At 49.6% G+C, this 19,370-nt stretch overlaps 1 protein-coding gene across 2 annotated transcripts in view; it reads left to right on the top strand.

Annotated features, from left to right (window-relative positions):
• Positions 1-19,370, top strand: part of DPP6 (dipeptidyl peptidase like 6) — a 787,207-nt gene that overhangs the window by 585,170 nt on the left and 182,667 nt on the right. For both annotated transcript variants that reach the window (XM_070368978.1, XM_070368979.1), the window contains exon 6: positions 3,743-3,795. In XM_070368978.1, coding sequence (XP_070225079.1) covers positions 3,743-3,795 — 53 coding nt within the window. The remainder of the gene's footprint in view (positions 1-3,742; positions 3,796-19,370) is intronic.

A 19,370-nucleotide genomic window follows, 5' to 3' on the forward strand; every position in this document is an offset into this window, starting at 1 on the left:
TTATTTTTCCAAATCATTGAATGCCGATGTCAACTATATTGTATGATACATTAAAAAAAAAGAAACAATATGATGAAATTGCTTTTCCATCTTGTGAATGGTATTTTGGGTAACAGATTTTCATGTGTTTACTTTCCAAGGGAAATTTGATGGTGTGGGAAGAAACCTTATATTCATAAACTTCTAAAAGTTCACTCACACAAAAATAACAATGCAGTCTTACTAACTTCCAGCTCTTTGTACTTTTTTCCATGATCAGAAGTATTTAGAGTCTGTTTTAAAGAAAGATGCATAAATAAATACAAGAGAGAGAGAGTCCACACACAGACACAAAAAAGGCTTTTATCTCAAATTCTTTCAGGGAGATGTAACTTTTTTTTTTAATGTCTTTCAAGATGAGGCATTGTGCAAATGAAAACACTTGAAATTTGTCCTCTTTCAAAGTTTTCTTTGTGGTTCTTTTGGCTCCAGGTTGAGGGAACATTTTGCAGAGGAGAATGGTATTTGATTGTTTCATCTTGGAGCGCTGAGAAAATCACTTCATCTTCCTCCTACTTCCCCGTTTTTTAAGAGTAGCTCTTGAGTCATAACTGCAGTTTCATGCTGAAGGCTCTTCATTTGCATCCACGGTTTACCCTGGAATGCTTCTTTTACATACGTACTTGGCACATAGGTACTCCAGCTTCAGGTTTTATCTGTCTCTACTTCTTGACTCTCTTTCATCTTGTTTGAATCTTTCTAATTAGTGGTTTCATTTTCTAGATATTCTGTTACATTTCCCATCCCTATAGGCTTGTTTTTTTCTTCCTGCCTGACAGAACAGAGGCAGAATTGTAAATGGATAGCTCTCTCATCGTTTTATTCTATTATCCTTATTAGGTTATTTTAGTTTTGTCTTCCTTTTTCTCTTTGGTTCCACTCAGAAGATATCCACAGAGTTGAATTTCAGGGTCATTTGCAGGCATATTTAAAGAGGTGTGAAGATGTAAGTCTAGGGGTTTGGGAATGTCATAACCAGAGAATGAACTGAAATCACTATTTCCAGACGGGCCAAATAAATAGGGCTTCGACCAAGCAAGAAGTACGTGTCCTTACTTTGCATATGTATTATAGCTGTTGGTATCCTGGATTTTTCAGTTGACAACAACCAACTTGGACTTGTAACTTGAGAATTAAGAGCTGTACCCTTTGTTCAGGCAATTTCCATCATGTGCTTAGAGAGAAATGGATCTCAAGTATTATGGGTTTGATTCAGTCTTCCTATCCAAAAGATAGGATAATAATACCCGGCCCGTGCAGATTGAGCGCATTCACGGATGCTGAGGAGCTGGCGCACTGCCAGTGCGTAGAACGTGCTCCAGAAATGCTCCCCGCTCTCCCAGCAGCGTCACGACCACCTCATCCCCTGTGCTCTGGACCATTCTCTACGGGAACCTCAAAGGCTTTTTCCAAATGCTTTGGTCCATAATGCCCCCCACCCCTCAGCTCTTCTGTACGGACTCTTTGATAGGTAATTTGTCTACTTGTTTTAGAAGTTGCTGAAAGGTTATAGGGAGGGAATCCAGAAACTCAGAAGTCTGTCCACTTCTGATTTAATAGTTAATCTTTATCATCTGGATTTAAACTAGATGTATTATTTACCAACTGCTGTGTGAGAAGCTATCCGAAACTTAGTGGCTTAAGACAACCAATACTTCCTGTCTCATGGTTACTGTGGGTCAGTAACTCAGGACCATCTTAGATCTGAGTGGCCCCAGCTCACATTCTCTTATGAGGTTGTTCGTCAGGGCCGTGTCATCTGCAGGCCTGACTAGGGGTGAAGAATCAATTTCCAAGCTTCCCTGTGCCTTGCTGGCTCATGGTCATCTCATGGGGGAGAACCTTCGCTCGTCCCCTTGCGGTCACTTGAGTGTCTTCACAATCTGACAGCCATCCTTCTGCAGAGCAAATGCCCCGAGAAGGAGCTGGGAGACCTCAGTACCGTTTACAGCCTGTGCGGAAGCATCGGGCCATCATTTCTGACCCCGTCGGGGTCACTGAGTTAGGACCCAGCCCTCCTCCTCTCCTCGTGCCTCCACCACTGCTCCATCCTCCACGCCCCTTGCAGGGCCTCACTTTCCCATTTGAGCAAACAGAGGTGCCGCCTGGGGTCACCGTGAAAATGGGGTGAGCCACGTAGCGTGAAAGGGCACTGTTGGGGAGACGGAACAGCCCAGCACAGACGCCGTGGCCGTAGAGAAACGGTCCAGGCCACCCAGCTTCCGCTCCCGTCTCCGTCCCCAGAGGCACCCTCTGGCAAAGCTCCCGGACCTCCAAGGGGCTCTCTGAGCGTCAGTCTGCTCAGGACACAGGGGCTGGGACCCCGGCCCTGCCTTCTTCTCCTGGGGGAGCAGCACTGTAGCACTTCAGAACAGCAGCTCGGTCCTGGGGTGGGGGTGTGGGGGGAGTCCTGCTCAGATTGCTCCAGGAGCGTGTGGTGTTCTTCGTCACGATTTTGCTCCTCCAAAGCTGTTTCTTCACACCTGGACCAGAGTTTCAACTAGACTCCCAGCTGGATGACCGTCTCCTGCCCTTGAGCACACCATCCCAGGGCCCGGGGGTCTAGTGCAGGAGTCCTGGGGTCACTGGAAGCGAAATTTCTTTAGCAATTAAGTTCTGTTTTTTATTTTTATATCTGGGTCCTTTCTTCGCCAAATAGCTGTGATCCCCTCGAGGTTAATCTGGGGGCCCAGACCAGGCGTGGAGTCGGGGGTGTTAGCAGACCCCCCCATTTTCCTTTGCAGGCTCACGTCCGTCATTGCACCAAGCGTGTCCATATGCACACGCACTACGGTAGCTCTGTCTTCCTTGGCCTGCATGTCCCTCACCCGTTATCTTTAGAAAGCTGGTTTTAAAATGCCAGTCAGCGAGCGCTGGCCCACACAGGGCACCCTGTGTGGGTGCCTCAGAAGTTTCCAGAGCAAGGAAAGTGAAATACGGTTCTCACTTCATCCTTTCAGGGTAACCAACACATCACATTCCACACCACCCCTAAAGGGTCTCTCTCCAGAAAGCTAGAGAGGACAGAGGCCACGTTCTCCCTTCTTTGGGGGTGACCCTTGCATTCTAGTCACTGCATTTGGTTGGGGAGTAATCTCCTGGCTCAAGAGTTGAAGAGGGACATCTGAGACCCGAGGCTTACAGGAGTTTGGAAATGCTACGTTCCCCTTGCAATGAGCTCTTAATTTATTGGCCACTCTCTGAAACTAAAACACGCACATCGAATTGTCCAGGGGACAGGAGTTTGCCCAGGTAAGCCCATCTTGGCTCTGGTATCACTGAGGGTACAGAGTGGACTCTGCCGGAGATTTCAGGGACCTCCCGCCGGGCCTGGGTTTCCCCATCTCTGGTCCAGCTGGCTGTCAGGAAGCCTCCAGTGAGCACCGTCCACGTTAGTTCTGTGCTAACATTAGTTGAGCTGGAAATCTCTGCCCCGATTTAATCACAAACCAGGTAGTCATGGAAATGACACCAAGCCTCTGGCTACCCAGTAAACCACATGCAAATGGTGGAAGTAAAGACTGACATGATATGCAAATTTACTTCCTGAGTAAATAAAAGACTTGGCTGCCTGGTCTCCTGACTACATGCTTTTTGGTCCAGGCTTGTTTATTAGGATTCACAGTGATTTGAAAAATATAATCACAACCATGATCTCAATGCTTGTTTTTTTGTTTCTTGTTTTTTTGTGTGTCTGTTTCAGATATATCAACACTCCTATACTGGATATTATGTCCTGAGCAAAATCCCTCATGGGTAAGATGGTTCTTTCATTTTCTTCTAATGAGGAATCTGCAGAACAGAGTGGGGTGGAACGCTGACTAGTTGCTTAATTCCTAGGGCAGGAAATACAGCACCTTAGCTTTTGACAGTGAAGTGTCCTGATGCTGTGGGAACCTCTGGGGTGCCCCCAGGCCCCGGGGTGGGGGTGGGGGTAGGGGTGTCAGTGAGTCCAGCTCCTCGCCCGTTAGTGAAGCCCCGTTCCCAGAGCAGCTGCGCCGCCTCCTGCTCTGGTGCCCAGGTTCCAGGTCCTGCAGGGTAAGGTGCTGCCCCAGCCCCCAATCACCAACCCCCCACCCTGTGATTTGTAATCACCTTCAGTCCCCCCAGGGCATGGTGATTCACCTTCTGACTCCCAGGGGGGTTCCCGGTTTATATACACAGTAGAAAGGGCAGCACCCTGAGCGCATCTTGTTTCTCAAAACGGGAAGACTTGGGACCCAGAAGTGTGAGTGGGAAGGAAAAGACGTGAGTGCGTGATTTGGCAGAGTTTTCAGCTCTGGGTATACACAGCGGAGTGTGTCGTCAGGGGCTCATCTTTGGAATCCAGAGGTGTTGATTCGAGGTTAAAGTTGGATGAAGCCATTTGTTGAGTTGGCGCATGGAAGACCAGTTGCAGAACAAGGAGAATGAGGCAAGGATGGCGTTTGCTTGCTTCCATTTCTGTTTTTTCTTTCTCTCCGCTCCTCCCCCTCCTCCCTCCCCTCCTCCACCCACTACAGTCCCCCTCCCCACACCCCCACACCGCCCTTCTTCTGTCCTCATCTCTACCTTCCACAGTTTCTCTCACTTTTTTTTTGACAAGGTGAGGTACTCAGGAAATGTTCAAAGGCATTGGGTTGTGCTGCTGGCAATATTGTGTGGTTTCCCGGGATGACTTAGGGGAAGGCATCCTAATTTTCCTAAGCAAATGGAAACAAACAGCAGGAGTTGATTAAAAAAATATTGTTCTGTAGGAGAGCATTGACCACAGAATGGATGTTTCACAACTAAGTTGGGTAGAATATGGGCATATCCTTGGAAGACAAGCATGGATAAAATAACTTCATTTTGGACTTCAGATAAATAAAGGATGCATGTAAATATGCGGCAAAATGTGATTAGTCGCTTCTGTTAGACTGTTAGAAAACTCAAGCCCCAAGAAACTAAAGATGACCCCCTGTCGTGAAAATAAAGTATGCATGGGCATGTTTTATTTAAAGCATAGTTCAGATAGAAACTCAAATGTCTTTCACAGAGGAGGGAGTATTCTATTATTTTTCAAGCAGATATGCACCTTCAAAGGTCACGGCCAGCAGGGGTATAATTATGCCTTGAGATTTATCTATCCCTTCTGGGAGCAATAGAATTTATCCTAGATGAAGGATAAATTTGTAAAACTCAAAACTCTAAAAGCATTTTGTGCTTGACACACGGTGCACATATTTCACTGCATCAGGTGGCATTTAGGAGAAATACATCTCCTGGCACGAGTTTGCCAGACGGACTGCAAACCTGAGGGCAAGGTGGTCTGTGCTGAAGGCTTAGTTTCAGTGCTCACGATGAGGGTGACAATCCCCCATAGGGGATGTCAGCAGAGAGTGAGCTGCTTTCCGTGTTTTTAAACAGTCGTGGTAATCATCACTGCCTTCGCATATTGGTTGAGTCTCATGCGTGTTCACCCTGGCACATCACTCTTGTGAGGAAATCGTCCTTCTCCTCCGTCCTGCCTTCTCGTGGCTGGTGTCCAGGAGACCTGGACTCCAACACAGCCTGGGCTCACCGTCCACCGTCCGCCTCAAACAGTCCCCTTGGGTGTTACACTGCAGCTGTAAAATCAGACTTTTACCCGTGCTGATTTATTGCTTTCCTAAGTGTTACTGAGCCAAGCGTGGACTTGCTCGCCCAAATGCAGTAAAGCCGACCTACTGACACCAGGTTGCGGTGAAGGAAAGTGCGCATTGATTGCAGGCGCCAAGCAAGGGGTTCAGACAGCTGGTGCTTAAAAGGCCCAGACTCCCTGCAGGCGCCAGGAAAAGGTTTTTAAAGACAGGGTGAGGGAGGGGGATCGTGGGTTATGCGACCAGCTCATGGACAGCCTTCTGACCGACTGGTGGTGAGGTAAGTAAGCGTCAATGTGTCCTTTTGGTTCCAACTGGTCTGGGGTCTCCGTGCTTGTGTGCAGCTTACAGTTAACTTCTCCCAGCTGGTGGGGGCATCAGTATCTGCAACACAGCTCAGAGGACGTGGCTCAGAATACGATCCGTAGCCCTGGAGGAGGAGCTAAAGGTCCTTGACTTTGGTTAATGGCTAAACTATTATTATGTTGCCTTGTTTGGCTTTTCTCCTTTCTTTTTGCATCTTCTCCATTCTATGATTAAATTTCCTCTTGGGAACTTGAGGGAAACCTAGGTAGGCTACAGTTTTTCTATAGACAAGAGGCAGGTGGAGAACGTGGGTTGGGAAGGGTTCTCCTCCAGGAAGGCCCCATGGGGCCCTGCTCAGTTACATAAGGGCTTTCGTAGGATTGAAAGGTGTAACAGAGTGCTTGCTGCACTTACGGGAAACAGCCTCTGGTGGGTGAGGACACCTGTGATTCATCTCATCTTCATGTAAACTGAAGCGGCTCCGAAAATGGCGATCACTGTTTGACCGCCCAGCTCCTCCTCTTTAGCATAAGATCATTTTGTCGTTGTTCAGTCACTAAGTCGTGTCCCACTCTTCGCCTCTTCGTGACCCCATGGACTGCAGGACACCAGACTTCGCTGTCCTTCACCATCTCCCGGAGCTTGCTCAAACACATGTCTGTCGAGTCGGTGATGCCATCCAACCATCTCACCCGCCGTCGTCCCCTTCTCTTCCTGCCTTCATTCTTTCCCAGCATCAGTGTATTTTCCAGTCAATCAGTTCTTCCCATCAGGTGGCCAAAGTATTGGAGCTTCAGCTTCAGCATCAGTCCTTCCAGTGAATATTCACGGTTGATTTCCTTTAGGATTGGCTGGTCATTTATGAACAATAAATGAATGAGTTTCAAGTATCATCAAAGTCTTCTTTGTATTAATGAGACAGTAGATTTCCAAACTGGGTGAGCCTTTAGACCTTGAGCTTATGCAGCTTCAGTGTCTGAGAGAGGCTTGTTGAGGTCAGTCAGTTGTACCAGGGCCCTGCCTGGTGGCCAGGCAAGAGCACAGCCCTGTAGGTGGGCTTGGGGTGGTGAGGAAAGCACAGTTGTCTCTTTAAATAGAAACGTCTCTATGAAAACATTTAAATTAGCATTTACTCATAGGGCAGAACATATGAGAGCTCCTCTTGATATTTCTGGAGACACAGACGTGTATCTTTTTCTCCTTTTCTCACCTCTCCTCTCATCCCTCTCTTCCTGCAGTCCCTCACTTCCAGCCCAAGGCCATTCGAGCTGCAGGATGGGATTACTTGGCATTTATAACTTAGATTTTCTCCCTTAGCTTCAGGCTTTCCGAACAATCACAGAGATGAACCCAATTAATTTTTCAGCACCCCCTAAACTCTGGCTTCCTTCCTTTTTGCCAGTGATGGAAGGATCTGGGGTGGGTGAACCCTCTCTTCTGTCTCTCTCACGAGGGAGAAGGAGGCCTCCCTGACCCCTGTTTAACCCCCTCCATCCCCAGCTCTGACCTCCGCAGCTGGAGCCTGGGGTAGACCCCAGGGCACATGCAGTGGCTCGAGTCATAATGAGAACCCCGAGCTGGCTGAATTTTCATCTGTTGGAAGATCTGGAGCCTCATGGTAGGGGTGTTTGACTTTCACATACTAAATTTTCAAAGTTGTGTCCTCAAAGGACATGTGTCTTTTACACAGACTAGTTTAGTAAGCCAGAATTAAAGCTAGTTAATTTTTAACATAGAGTGTTTTACTAAGTGTTTATATCGGAACTGCAGCAAAGTAGAGCAGCACTTGATGACAGAGACTGATAGAAATGCGAGCCAGATAAATGTCCTCTGTTAAGGGTCCATCGTGTGTTTTCGTAGCAGTTTTTGGTAGATTTGCTGTTTCTTGGAGTTTTCCTGACATGAGTTTTTTCTTGGGTTAGTTTTCCCTTTGACTTGAGTGCTTTTCTGTAAAAAGTTATATTTGTATGTAATTTGCAGGTTTTCATATCTATTAGGATCATTCTGGAAATCAGATGGGCTGGAGAAACTCAACCCTTCCATAACAGACATCAATTTTAAGAAAAATTGGGCACACCCCGTAATTAGGTAGCATTGGCATTTTGGAGTTTGGCAGACAGAGCAGGAATGGGACAGGGACTGAGACGCACGTGAAGCTCTCCTCGTGCGCACGCCGGGCGGCCTTCTGTCGATATTGCTGCCCTGACCTTGCTTATTCGCCTTTACCAAACAAACCGTACAAAATCGTACTCCTTTGGAGTTCCGGTTGACTTATGAAGTCACATCTGCGAAAATGACGAGCTGAGACCTAGATTCCTTCTGCCCAGGGTTACTCTCGAACTTCACAGGCTGGGACATAGAAGAGCATTCTCTTTATTTAGAAGACAGATACCTGGGTTGAGAACACACCGCAGTGCCCAGCGCCTTGCCGGACCTCGTGACCCGGGAGTTACAGACCGAAGCCCTGGGGTCTCATGGACCTGAAGACGAGTCCCAGTTGGCAGCTGACCTTGGCCGTATGACCTCGAGAGCTGCTGTACTTCTACGGAGCTTCGCGTCCACACTCTTACAAGGATGCTAACAACAGTGCCCGCTTCGTAGGCACCTGATAAGAATCAAGGGGAATACATGTGCAGTGCACAGCAGAGAATTTTGCTCCGAGTGACTGCCTGGGAATGTTATTTCTTCATATTGTAATATGTCCCCAATATGTATTTGTAGTCTCATAATTAAATTTTATCAGACTGTACTTTCTAGCCAGCTCAAATCCTTTCTGTTACAAGGAGAGGAATGATATAACCCCTACCATAATAAAATTCCCTTTAAAATTTTTTCAAAGCTAAGACCTGTTCCATGACACTCAGGTGATTAAAATGCCCTTGTGATTTTAATTTCTCTCTTAAAAGTAATGTCTGTAGCCTCAACGATCTACAATTCTCAGTGCTCAATAAGTTCTTTTTTTAATCTCATCTCAACCTGACTTGCTGCAATTAATTTCTAAGGCTTTCTTGTTTTGCTTTCAGTGGAAGCAGAAAAGATAAGTCAACAGTGAAGTGCTGTATTGAGCAACAAAGCATGGTTTCTATCCTTAAGGAGTTCAAAATCTTCTTGAAAAGGAAGGACTCAGACATATCAGTTGAGTTCAGTTCAGTTGCTCAGTCATGTCTGACTCTTTGTGACCCCATGGACTGCAGCACACCAGGCCTCCCTGTCTATCACCAACTCCTGGCGTTTACTCAGACTCATGTTCATTGAGTTGGTGATGCCATCCAACCATCTCATCCTCTGTCGTCCCCTTCTCCTTCCACCTTCAATCTTTTCCAGCGTTAGGGTCTTTTCCAACGAGTCAGTTTTTTGCATCAGGTGGTCAAAGTATTGGAGTTTCAGCTTTAGCATCAGTCCTTCCAATGAATATTCAGTACTGATTTCCTTTAGGATGGACTGGTTGGAACTCCTTGCTTATATAACAATATAAAATTAAATGCCTCAAATGGGTATTTTAAACAATGAACACAAAAGAAGAGATGCCATAAAGAATCTCAAAAAGGAAGTCTGGCTTGAGCAGAGCCTTATAGTCGAGTAAGTTTTATTTTGTTTGGTTTAATAGATGGAGACTGAGAGGAGATATTCCAGGTCGGGTGAATCATTAAATGAGCTTGACCTTTTCAGTGAGCCAGCGTCTTCCTGGAATTAGTGGGGTGCCAGGCCAGGCCAGAGCAGGGCTGTTCTCCTGGGACTCTGCATGGGGAAAGACGGGATTGGGGGGGTCTGGGGTGAGCCTGGGGTGTGGAAGACCTAATCCCCAGCTGAGTGCCGTGGGTCTTTACAGGAAGAACACGCTGAACACCAAGCCTAAGAGAGACGTGGTGCAAACAGCAGGCTTGGGTTAGTTTTGTGCGTGTGTGTAGAGCGGAGGGCAGGGAAGGGGTGAGTAGGGCTTGGAGTCAGTTAGGGGGCCTGGCGGGGAGCAGGGCAGGCCTGCAGTGAGGGAGGGCTCAGTGGAGAAACCACCTGACTGTGATGGTGGGCGTGTGGCATCCTCTCAGAGAGTGAAGGCGGGTTTCAAGAGTTTATGTTCCATGCCCCTCACATTAAATCTTCGGGAGCCTGTGCCTGTTGTGAGTTGAGCCTGATGCGTGAGGAGATTCAAGGCAGCGAGTTTGCGAGGGCGGCGCTGAGAATCCCCAGCAGTGTCAGCGGCCCAACACCTCCTCCTCCAGGACGCTGCCGCTGGACACGTTCACTCTGCAGAGCTGCCAGGGGTTGCACCAACAGGATTGTCTGTGTATCTTTAGGAAGGGCCAACATGAGGCTGAAATATAAGAGAAAGAGCGTCCTTAGAGTGGCATTCTACGTGCCTCTAGCAAGGCCTGCAAGACTTCCCAGGTGGCCCCGTGGTAAAGCATCTGCCTGCCAATGCAGGAGATGCAAGTTCGATTCCTGGGTCAGGAAGATCCCCTGGAGAAGGAAATGACTACCCATTCCAGTATTCTTGCCTGGGAAATCCCATGGACAGAGGAGCTTGGTAGATTACAGTCCACGGGGTCACGGAAGAGTCAGACACGACTTAGAGACTAAACTCTCTCTCGGAAAGGGCAGGATCCTACCGTTACTGGCAGGCGCAGCATGTCAGCACTGCAGACAGCTCCGAGGCCTGCGGGGCTGGATCTTAGTTAAGCTGCTTCTCCTGCTCCCTCCCCGCGAAGTCTCCCTGCTTCTCTCCCTTCTTCCCCTGAATTACAAGCAGTTAGCAAGCACTATCAAAAGAATGAGCTTTAGAATCAAATCGATGTGAGAATAAATCCCCCGTCAGCCTCTTTACCTGTGTAATCATGGAAGAGTTACTTTGCTTCTCTGGGCACTATTACTCTGTCTATATAATGGAAATAAAATGCTTGACTCATGGGGTTCATGGAAAGGTTATGGAGTTCTGTAGGATATTGAAATGGTGCGTGTAAATACCTCTTTCGGTGTGCAGAAAGTCCTACAGGCTTCCTTCGTGGGGGAACCAAGGCCTCCCATTATGCAGCCAAATCTAATTAATCACTCTCCCCACAATTTCCCTGCCTCTGGACAGAAAGTAAATTTCATACTCTGTGCCAGCTCTGATCAATTCTAATGGCTTCCTGGAGCTCTGAGTTTAAAGTGTGCCTGTGCTCTTTGGGGGAGGACGCTGTGATCCATGCGTCTCGCCCGCAGTGAGGGGGGTGGGAGAAGGATGCACGTGATGCCTTCCAGATGCAGGAAGCAGTCTTCCCTGGAGGACCAGTGATGCGCCGCCACTGCACGCAGACAGAAGGTGGTCCCGTCTTCGCTCGCTCTATCCTTTACCCCATCCCCACAACACGCCAGAAACGTAGGTGCCGCTGACCGTGCGACTGTGTCCAAATCCTTCCGATCCTTCAGGCCCTGACATCACAACCCTCTCCTCTAAAACTGCCTCCAGCCTCCCCGAGTTCCTGGAGTCAGATTGTCTCCCATTTCAGGCTGAAATGTATCCTTGCTTTAAATTGCTCTTTTGTTGTCAATATGTAATTGTTTCTGGACAGCATGTTTAGAAATGTTTTAATGTGCATTTACTGCCTGACCCGTTTCTCTCCTGAATTCTTACATGTCAGAGAGCAGGGTTTGCTGGGAGGGGCTTGGCTGTGTCCCGGGTATCTGTGGCCTGGGTGTGAGAACAGGGATGCCCAAGAATAACCGCCGGAGAGGCTGCCCCTGCAGGTCTGAGCTGTCGGGAGACAAAGCGTCAGCCATAGTCAAAGGCGGCCTGTTTCAACCAATCCTTTCCTTTGAGTCCTTTTCTGCCCTTAAAAGACCGCCCTCCATGTCTAAAGACTTTTAAACAAGCAAACCCGTTTGGAAATGAGGTGAAAAGATGGGGGATGTGGCATTTCCTCAGGCGCCTTGGGGAACCTAAACTTACCTGTTCCCGTCCTTGAACTCTTCCCAGCGTGGGAGGGGGTGCATTGATGTTGACTGAAACAGGTGGAGGGAATTCATGAATTAAATGAGATTGTCGAGTATAAGGAGAAGCAGGTCTGGGCCCCACCCCCAAATCACTCAGACCACAGTCTCGGAGGATGGGACCTCAAGAGTGCATTTTTAAGTGACTCAGTTTCTAGTTTAAGTATCTGGTGTCAGCTGGTCCTTCTTCACTAGCCGTCAGCACCAAGTGACCCCAGGATTCTCTTTGAAGCTGAGAAACTTCTGTTTCTGTTTCTGGAAAGAAGCGACAAATGTGAATTTCCTTGTCCTCTCAGCAGAAAGATACAGGCAGGTCTCCGGCTGACAGTGTCCTTGGAGATTTACTTAATGATATGCAGCAAAGGCCTATAGCGCTGACACCCGCACCACGGAGATGAGATGGAGCCTGCGTCTGGGCTGGAGCTTGACGTGAGCGCCACCTGGTGTCTCAGCCTGGAGTCGCTGTTCCCATTGACGCATTCTGGAGCCGAAGAACTGATGCTTTTGAGCTGTGGGGTTGGAGAAGACTCTTGAGTCCCTTGGACTGCAAGGAGATCCAACCAGTCCATCCTAAAAGAGATCAGTCCTGAATGTTCATTGAAAGGACTGATGTTGAAGCCAAAACTCCAATACTTTGGCTACCTGATGTAAAGAACTGACTCATTGGAGAAGACCCTGATGCTGGAAGGGATTGGGGACTGGAGGAGAAGGGGACGACAGAGGATGAGATGGTTAGATGGCATTACTGATTCAATGGACATGGGTTTGCGTAAACTCCGGGAGCTGGTGATGGACAGGGAGGCCTGGCATGCTGCAGTCCGTGGGGCCGCCAAGTCGGACGTGACTGAGCGACTGAACTGACTGAACGGACTGACCGAGCTCTGCCGCTCTGTCCCTTCTGAAGAGTCACAGGCCGCGTTCTCAGTCACGCAGAGTTAGAGGCGAGCATGGGAACGCTTTCCGCCGGGCCTGAGAGCGGCCACCTGGGAAGGCTCTATCTGCATCCCTGAGGTCAGCATGCGAGCATGGGAACGCTTTCCGCCGGGCCTGAGAGCGGCCACCTGGGAAGGCTGGCTGCGTCCCTGAGGTCAGCACTGCTCCTGCCCACAGACTTCTTCCCAAAGAGTCTCCTGGAGGCCGAGCCCCTGGAGTTTGCAGCAGGGTGTCCACTCTGCTGCGCCCCCACGAGCCCGTCTGTTCTAGCCCAGGATGCACAGCGGGCAGGCACATGAGCCGCCTGCTGCCTCGTCTCCTCTGCTTTGTCTTCACGCCGCCTTCTCTGCGCGCCAGGCTGTCCCCACTGGGGGCTGGACTCAACGCTCCCTGTCTTATTTATGCTGGTGACATGGGCACAGGTTAAACATCAAGGGTAGTAGCCTCTTCTAGAAAAGCAGGCCTCAAGCACAGCAGCACAGGTGGTCATCCAGACCCTGGAGAGACAAGCAGATACCGGTCACTGCAGCATAACTTGCTCATCGTAAAACCCAGTGAGAAATTTTCCTTAAGTTTTGACTGATGGGTGCAATCACAGAAGCACCTCCCCGACCGAGACAGGGAAGAGTTCTGTCTCCCCGAAATAGCCCATGCGCCTGTCCTCCAGCCCCCGTGGTTGCCCTGGCGTCCACCCCTCTAGCTTTGCGTTTTCTAGACTTCCTTGTGGATCGAGTCACACTTACATAATCCTGGGTGACGGGATTCTTCGTCAGCATAATTGCTTTTGAGTTTCCCCCGCGTTGTTGCCGACGCATGTAGGTCATCCCTTTTATTGCTGAGAAGTGGCCCGGTGAGTGGAGAGACAGTCATTTGCTTATGCGTTTGCCATGTGACATTTGAGGGTTTCCAGCTTGAGGCTGTTATGAATAAAACTGAGCGTTTGCATACAGAATTTTCCATAGGCACATGTTTCCATTTCTCTTGGGTAAATAGCTAGAGGTGGAATCACTGGGTCGTGCAGTAAACGAATGTTTCAGTAGGCGAGAGACTGCCAGGTGGTTATCCAACATGGCTGTACTGTTTAGACGCGCCCCCGCACCCGTCAGCCTGGGAGTTTCAATCCCCCTACCCTCCACCCGGTCCCCGAGAGAGGCCAGCTGACTTGTCTGCTCGGGTTCCTGCCTGGGACAGAGTGTCAGGCCTCCTCTCCTGCCCGAATGCAGGCACTCGGGGACCTCGCAGGCTGCTCCCCACGATCGTCCCCTCTGCAGTGCTGTGTAATGAAAAATCCTCGGGGAAGTCGGTGGCAGGGAGGGTGGAAACTTCCTGAAGAGGCTGTTCACGGGCACCCCGACACAAGCCTCATGAGCGGTTAAGAGGTCTCCGCCCCGAGCATCATCGCTCGTTTCTAGACAGATCTAGGAGGAGGGGTTTTCTTTTTGAGAGTCGCCTGTCCTGGAGGAAGGCCCAGGTCCAGGAGGACAGCCCTGCCCTGGGGTCACCTGCTGCTTCCTGGCTGAGAGGAAGAGCAGAGCTGCACGCCCGCACCCAGCATCCGTAAGGATGCTGCTGACCTTGGGGCTCCCGGCCGGGCCGGCAAAGGGCATCATGGACCTTCTCAGGCATTCCTGTCTGCTCTCTTGCTGTGTTTTTGACTGCAGCAGTGTGAAGGAGCCAGCAGGCAGCGTTAGCCCTCCCAGGAGGCGATGACTTTGCACAGTCCGGCTCAGCCAGACTGTGTATGGACCAATACGTGTTTCTGGAGCTGCTGGCAATGGATAAAAGAACGAAAGCTGTGGCGTTTCATCATCAAGAAGCTCTGGTTCCCAGACCTGAACAGCACAGCCTTCAGTGGAGATGACACAACTCTTTGCTCACTTGAGGCTTTCCGCTCCCAGGACTTAGCTTGGCCCACTGCTCTGCCTGCCAGGCCACTGGACACTCAGCAGTGAGGTCGATGCCCTGTTGGGGCTGAGGCTCCCAGATGAAGAAGCCGCTCAGGCTTCTGCCTGTCTGGGCTGGAAGTTAGCAGCATCCCCTGGAGCTCTGTCTCCTCCATCCAGCAAGACAATGGACGTTCCCACACTTCAGGGTGAGCGCCGGGGCCCAGGGCCTGTCACGTCCACCTGCTCTGTGAACGCAGAGCTGTGGACAGTCAGAGTATGAACAGTCCAAGTATGAACAGAACGTCGGGGTTTTACCATCTCTCTGCATGTCTTTGATTCATTGCATGATGGCCCTCACACACGTTTCTATCAACCTTCTAAGTGTTATTTAGAGGGGCTTCCAGGGCAGCCCTAGCAAGCACGGCTTCCTATGCAGCCCCCTTCACAGCCAGCCCAACGTCGAGGCTAAGGAGAGAGCCAGATCTAAACCTCAGGGCTGACCTGAGGCTCGCGTGTCATCATCGGTGCTATCGGAGCTAGGATTCCTGAGCCAGGGCTGAAGCTCAGGGCAGGCCTCGCTGACACCCGTGAGCATGGCCCCGAGGGTGCTGCCGGCCCCTGGTCTGGCCCCTCCCTGTGTCCGCAGGTTAGCCCTCGGGGTCTGTCCTCTGCTTCTCTCCCTCCAGTTCCCTCCGCTGACCTCAGCACGTCTGAACGCCGTCCGGCTCCCGGGCTCTGTCCACTCAGCTACGCACCACCTCATCCAAAGGCCCCTTCCCAGGCCCTCTCGCTCCACGCAGGAGTCGCCTTCATGCCACTTTCTGTTTTTGTCCCCTTGGTCCCTGGAATGAAATCCTCTCCTTGTTCCTCTATTTGGTGGCTGTTGTTCAGTTGCTAAGTCGTATCTGACTCTTTGCAACCCCACAGACCTGAGCACGTAGGCTTCCCTGTTCTTCACTATCTCCCAGAGTTTGCTCAAACTCATGTCCACTGGGTCCATGATGCCGTCCAACCATCTCATCTTCTGTTGTCCCCTTCTCCTCCTGCTTTCAGTCTTTTCCAGCATCAGGGCCTTTTCCAATGTGTCAGTTCTTCGCAGCAGATGGCCCAAGTATTGGAGTTTCAGCTTCAGCATCAGTCCTTCCAATGAATATTCAGGACTGATTTCCTTTAGGATGGACTGGTTGGATCTCTTTACAGTCCAAGGGACTCTCAAGAGTCTTCTCCAGCACCACAGTTTGTAAGGTTAACTAAAGCTGCTCAGTCGTGTCTGACTCTTCGGGACCCGTGGACTGTAGCCCACCAGGCTCCTCCGTCCATGGGGTGTTCCAGGCAAGAGCACTGGAGTGGGTTGCCACTTCCTTATACAGGGAATCTTCCTGCCCCAGGGATTGAACCTGGGTCTACCCGCATTATAGGCAGACGCTTTACCGTCTGAGCCACGAGGAAAGATCGCACATAACCACAGTTAATGCGTGTCTTTAAAACCATACCGTGCAATCTCTAGCATATTCCTTTCTGCTCCCATGCCGCTTTATTTCATTTATAAATGAATGAGTGAACCTTTAACTGCGTTTATAGACATTTAGTGAGTAACTTATTATGCGTCTGATATTGGGACTTGAACATATCATAACATATTTTGTAGTCATAACAATGATGGGGTGTAAATCACAGCCCACTTCAGAGATGAGCACCCTGAGGCTTGCAGTTGGAGTAACTTGCTCCCAGCTCACTTTCACTTTTCACTTTAATGCATTGGAGAAGGAGATGGCAACCCACTCCAGTGTTCTTGCCTGGAGAATCCCAGGGACGGGGGAGCCTGGTGGGCTGCCATCTATGGGGTCGCACAGAGTCGGACACGACTGAAGCTACTTAGCAGCAGCAGCTCCGAGTATAGCTTGTGGTTGGCCAGGATTCCTGCCGGCACTTCCGGCTCCAAGCGACATCGCTCTGCTCTGCACTTCAGTCCAACAAGAGCTGCTAGGCAACCTCTGAACTGGGTGCCACACCCTTCGTCTTAGAAGTAACTCATCCTCCTCAGGCTGAGGGCCGTCTGCAGCACATAGTAGGGGTGGTGTTGATAAGGTGAGAGGTTGGGGGATGGCCTGGTGACCGGCGTTACTGGTCAATGGAGGTAGATTTAATTGGTACCTCTACTCAGCCTGGGTGCCTACACGGCCTCGAGCTACGGTTTGCATTCTGTTTGATATCAGAGAGTAACGGTGACTCTGATGCTGTCCTTCTGTTTTGACTTGACAAACAGGTATCTGAAGCAAATAAGGCATCCCTACCAAAATAAAACCACACAGCATCGCGTTTTAGGGACAGAATTGCTGAGAGGCCAGGTGGGCGGATACCCCAGAGCCTTATGTGTAGCAGTCTCGGGCCACCTGCCAGGAACCATGGCTGCAGGCGAGCCCTGCACCAAGCCCTTGTACACAGTCCCCTCTGTGGGCTCCCAGGACAGCGTTGCCACCTGCCGGAGGGGCTCCGGGGCTTGGAAGCAGTGCAGTGGTCGTCTTCTGGGCAAAAAGATACCCCTGAGAGTTTCTGTCCTGCCAGAAAGTGGCGAGCGTGCACCTCAGTGGAAGTGACCTCGCACACCTGGGCTGAAGGTCCCGGAGCTGGGCTTCTCCTGTGTAACCTCAGCCCTTTGTCTCCTCGTTCCTAAAATGGAACTAAAGGCAACTGCTCCAGATGTTCCAGAGACTGGGTCAGAGCCTCATACGGCTTTGGAAAAACATTGCCATGTTTTCTTGGTTTGGCATTAAAATCCCTTCTTCCGGGAGGGAGGGTCAGGATGGGGAAACACATGTACACCCATGGCTGATTCATGCGAATGTATGCCAGAAGCCACCACAATATTGTAAAGTAATTAGCCTCCAATTAAAGTTATTACAAAAATAAAATAAAATCCCTTCTTCCTTGCATTAAGCAAACACGAACCTCAAAATGCCAGCCCTGTCCCCCAGCTCCTCCAGAAACCCCGAGAGAAGGGGGAAGCTTGCCTTGTGAGAGCTGAGGAAATCTAACAGTGCTGATTGCCAGGGTCCCGGTGAGCACAGTCCAGATAGTCATCTGAAATTACGTGGCTGGACCACCTGCTGGCCTTGGAAGGGAGCTCAGGCATGCTTGCTTTGTAGGGAGTAGAAATCCGACCTGCTGTATGGAACCCTTTTGAAGAAGGACCACATGAGCATGAAGGTCAGCAGGCAGATCAGAGAAGCCTGGAGCGGAAGAAACAGGCAGCGTCTCCGCACTGGCAGAGGAGAGCTGTCCTCAGCCCGCAGAGGCCGTGTCCCCGCCTGAACCCCAGGGCTCATCCCTCAGTCTGTCTGGCTCCCCGGGCACCTCTGATGTCAGCTGAGCTTAAGTGATTCACTCACATGAGCCTGGCCAGCTGACCTGTTGGGTTTCTCATAAAAAAAAAAAAAAAATAGACCACTTTTCTCAGTTATGTACAGATTCTTAGGATTTTGAAATATGTATAAAAATGTGGCTATAACAATTCATATAATCAAAGTCAGTTAAAAATGTAAAGAAATATATGCCCTTTAAGAAAATTGGTTCTTACCCTTCAGTGGCTAAGCACAGGTCTCACTGTTGATGATGGTGGTATTGTGGTTGGTCTTGGTTTGACTTTCACCTTCAGATCCCTGGGTTTTGTAGACAATGAACTATGCAGCTCCAGTCATGGGAATGTTTATTTTCACAGATGGGGTGCCCTCTGCTGCTTTCAACTCCTTGCAGACAAGGCGCACACCCTATCAGCAGCCCGACATTAGCCCAAGCCGCTTGGCCTTTGGTCATCTACTGCTCCTGGGAGCGTGATTTTTAAACTCATGGAGAGAAAGGTCCTCTGTGAAAGTGATCTTATTATCTTGTGTTCCCAAGAGCCCTTATTATCTTGACATGGATCAAAACCCTGACTTTAGCTTTGTCAAATTGTCTATTGCTGGTTTGTTACCAAACTAACCCCAGACACTAAGTGGCATTAGAATAGAAGAAATATTTTTTTGCCACAAAGCAGAGAATTGAGTCTTGGATAAAGAATGTTTTCCCAGTCCATGTAGAAAAATGATCTGTGTGTGTGTGGAGGAGGAGGAAGAAGAGAGGGAGAATGCCTCTTTAAAAAAAAAATTACTAATTTAAATCCATTGCTTCCCCCCCCCGCAAGTAAAGTGGCACTACTGGTAAAGAGCCCGCCTCCCAATTGCAGGAGATGCAGGAGACGCAGGTTTGATCCCTGGGTCAGGAAAATCCCCGGAGGAAGAGATGGCAGCCCACTCCAGTATTCCTGCCTGGAGAATCCCACGGACGGGAGCCTGGCAGGCTACAGTCTACAGGGTCGTAAAAAGTTAGACACGACTGAACCGACTTAGCACGCACACACAATCTGAAAATAATTTTAAGTTATGCAATTTGTCCTGAGACCCAGATCTGAGGAAAGACTTCTTTGAAAATAGAAGCCATTTTTCCTGATGTAGTCATCTCTAACAGCAGCACGCTACGTGAAATATTTCCACAAAGAAACGGCAAAAGATTCTTTTCCATCCGACTTCAAGGATTCCTCACTGGATGAAATCAGCCAGAGATGCAAGAATAGACCTGCAGAGAGTATTATCCCCACAGGACC

The sequence above is a fragment of the Bos mutus genome, chromosome 4 (genome assembly GCF_027580195.1).
Source record: "Bos mutus isolate GX-2022 chromosome 4, NWIPB_WYAK_1.1, whole genome shotgun sequence".
In the NCBI taxonomy this organism is placed as follows: Eukaryota; Metazoa; Chordata; class Mammalia; order Artiodactyla; family Bovidae; genus Bos; species Bos mutus.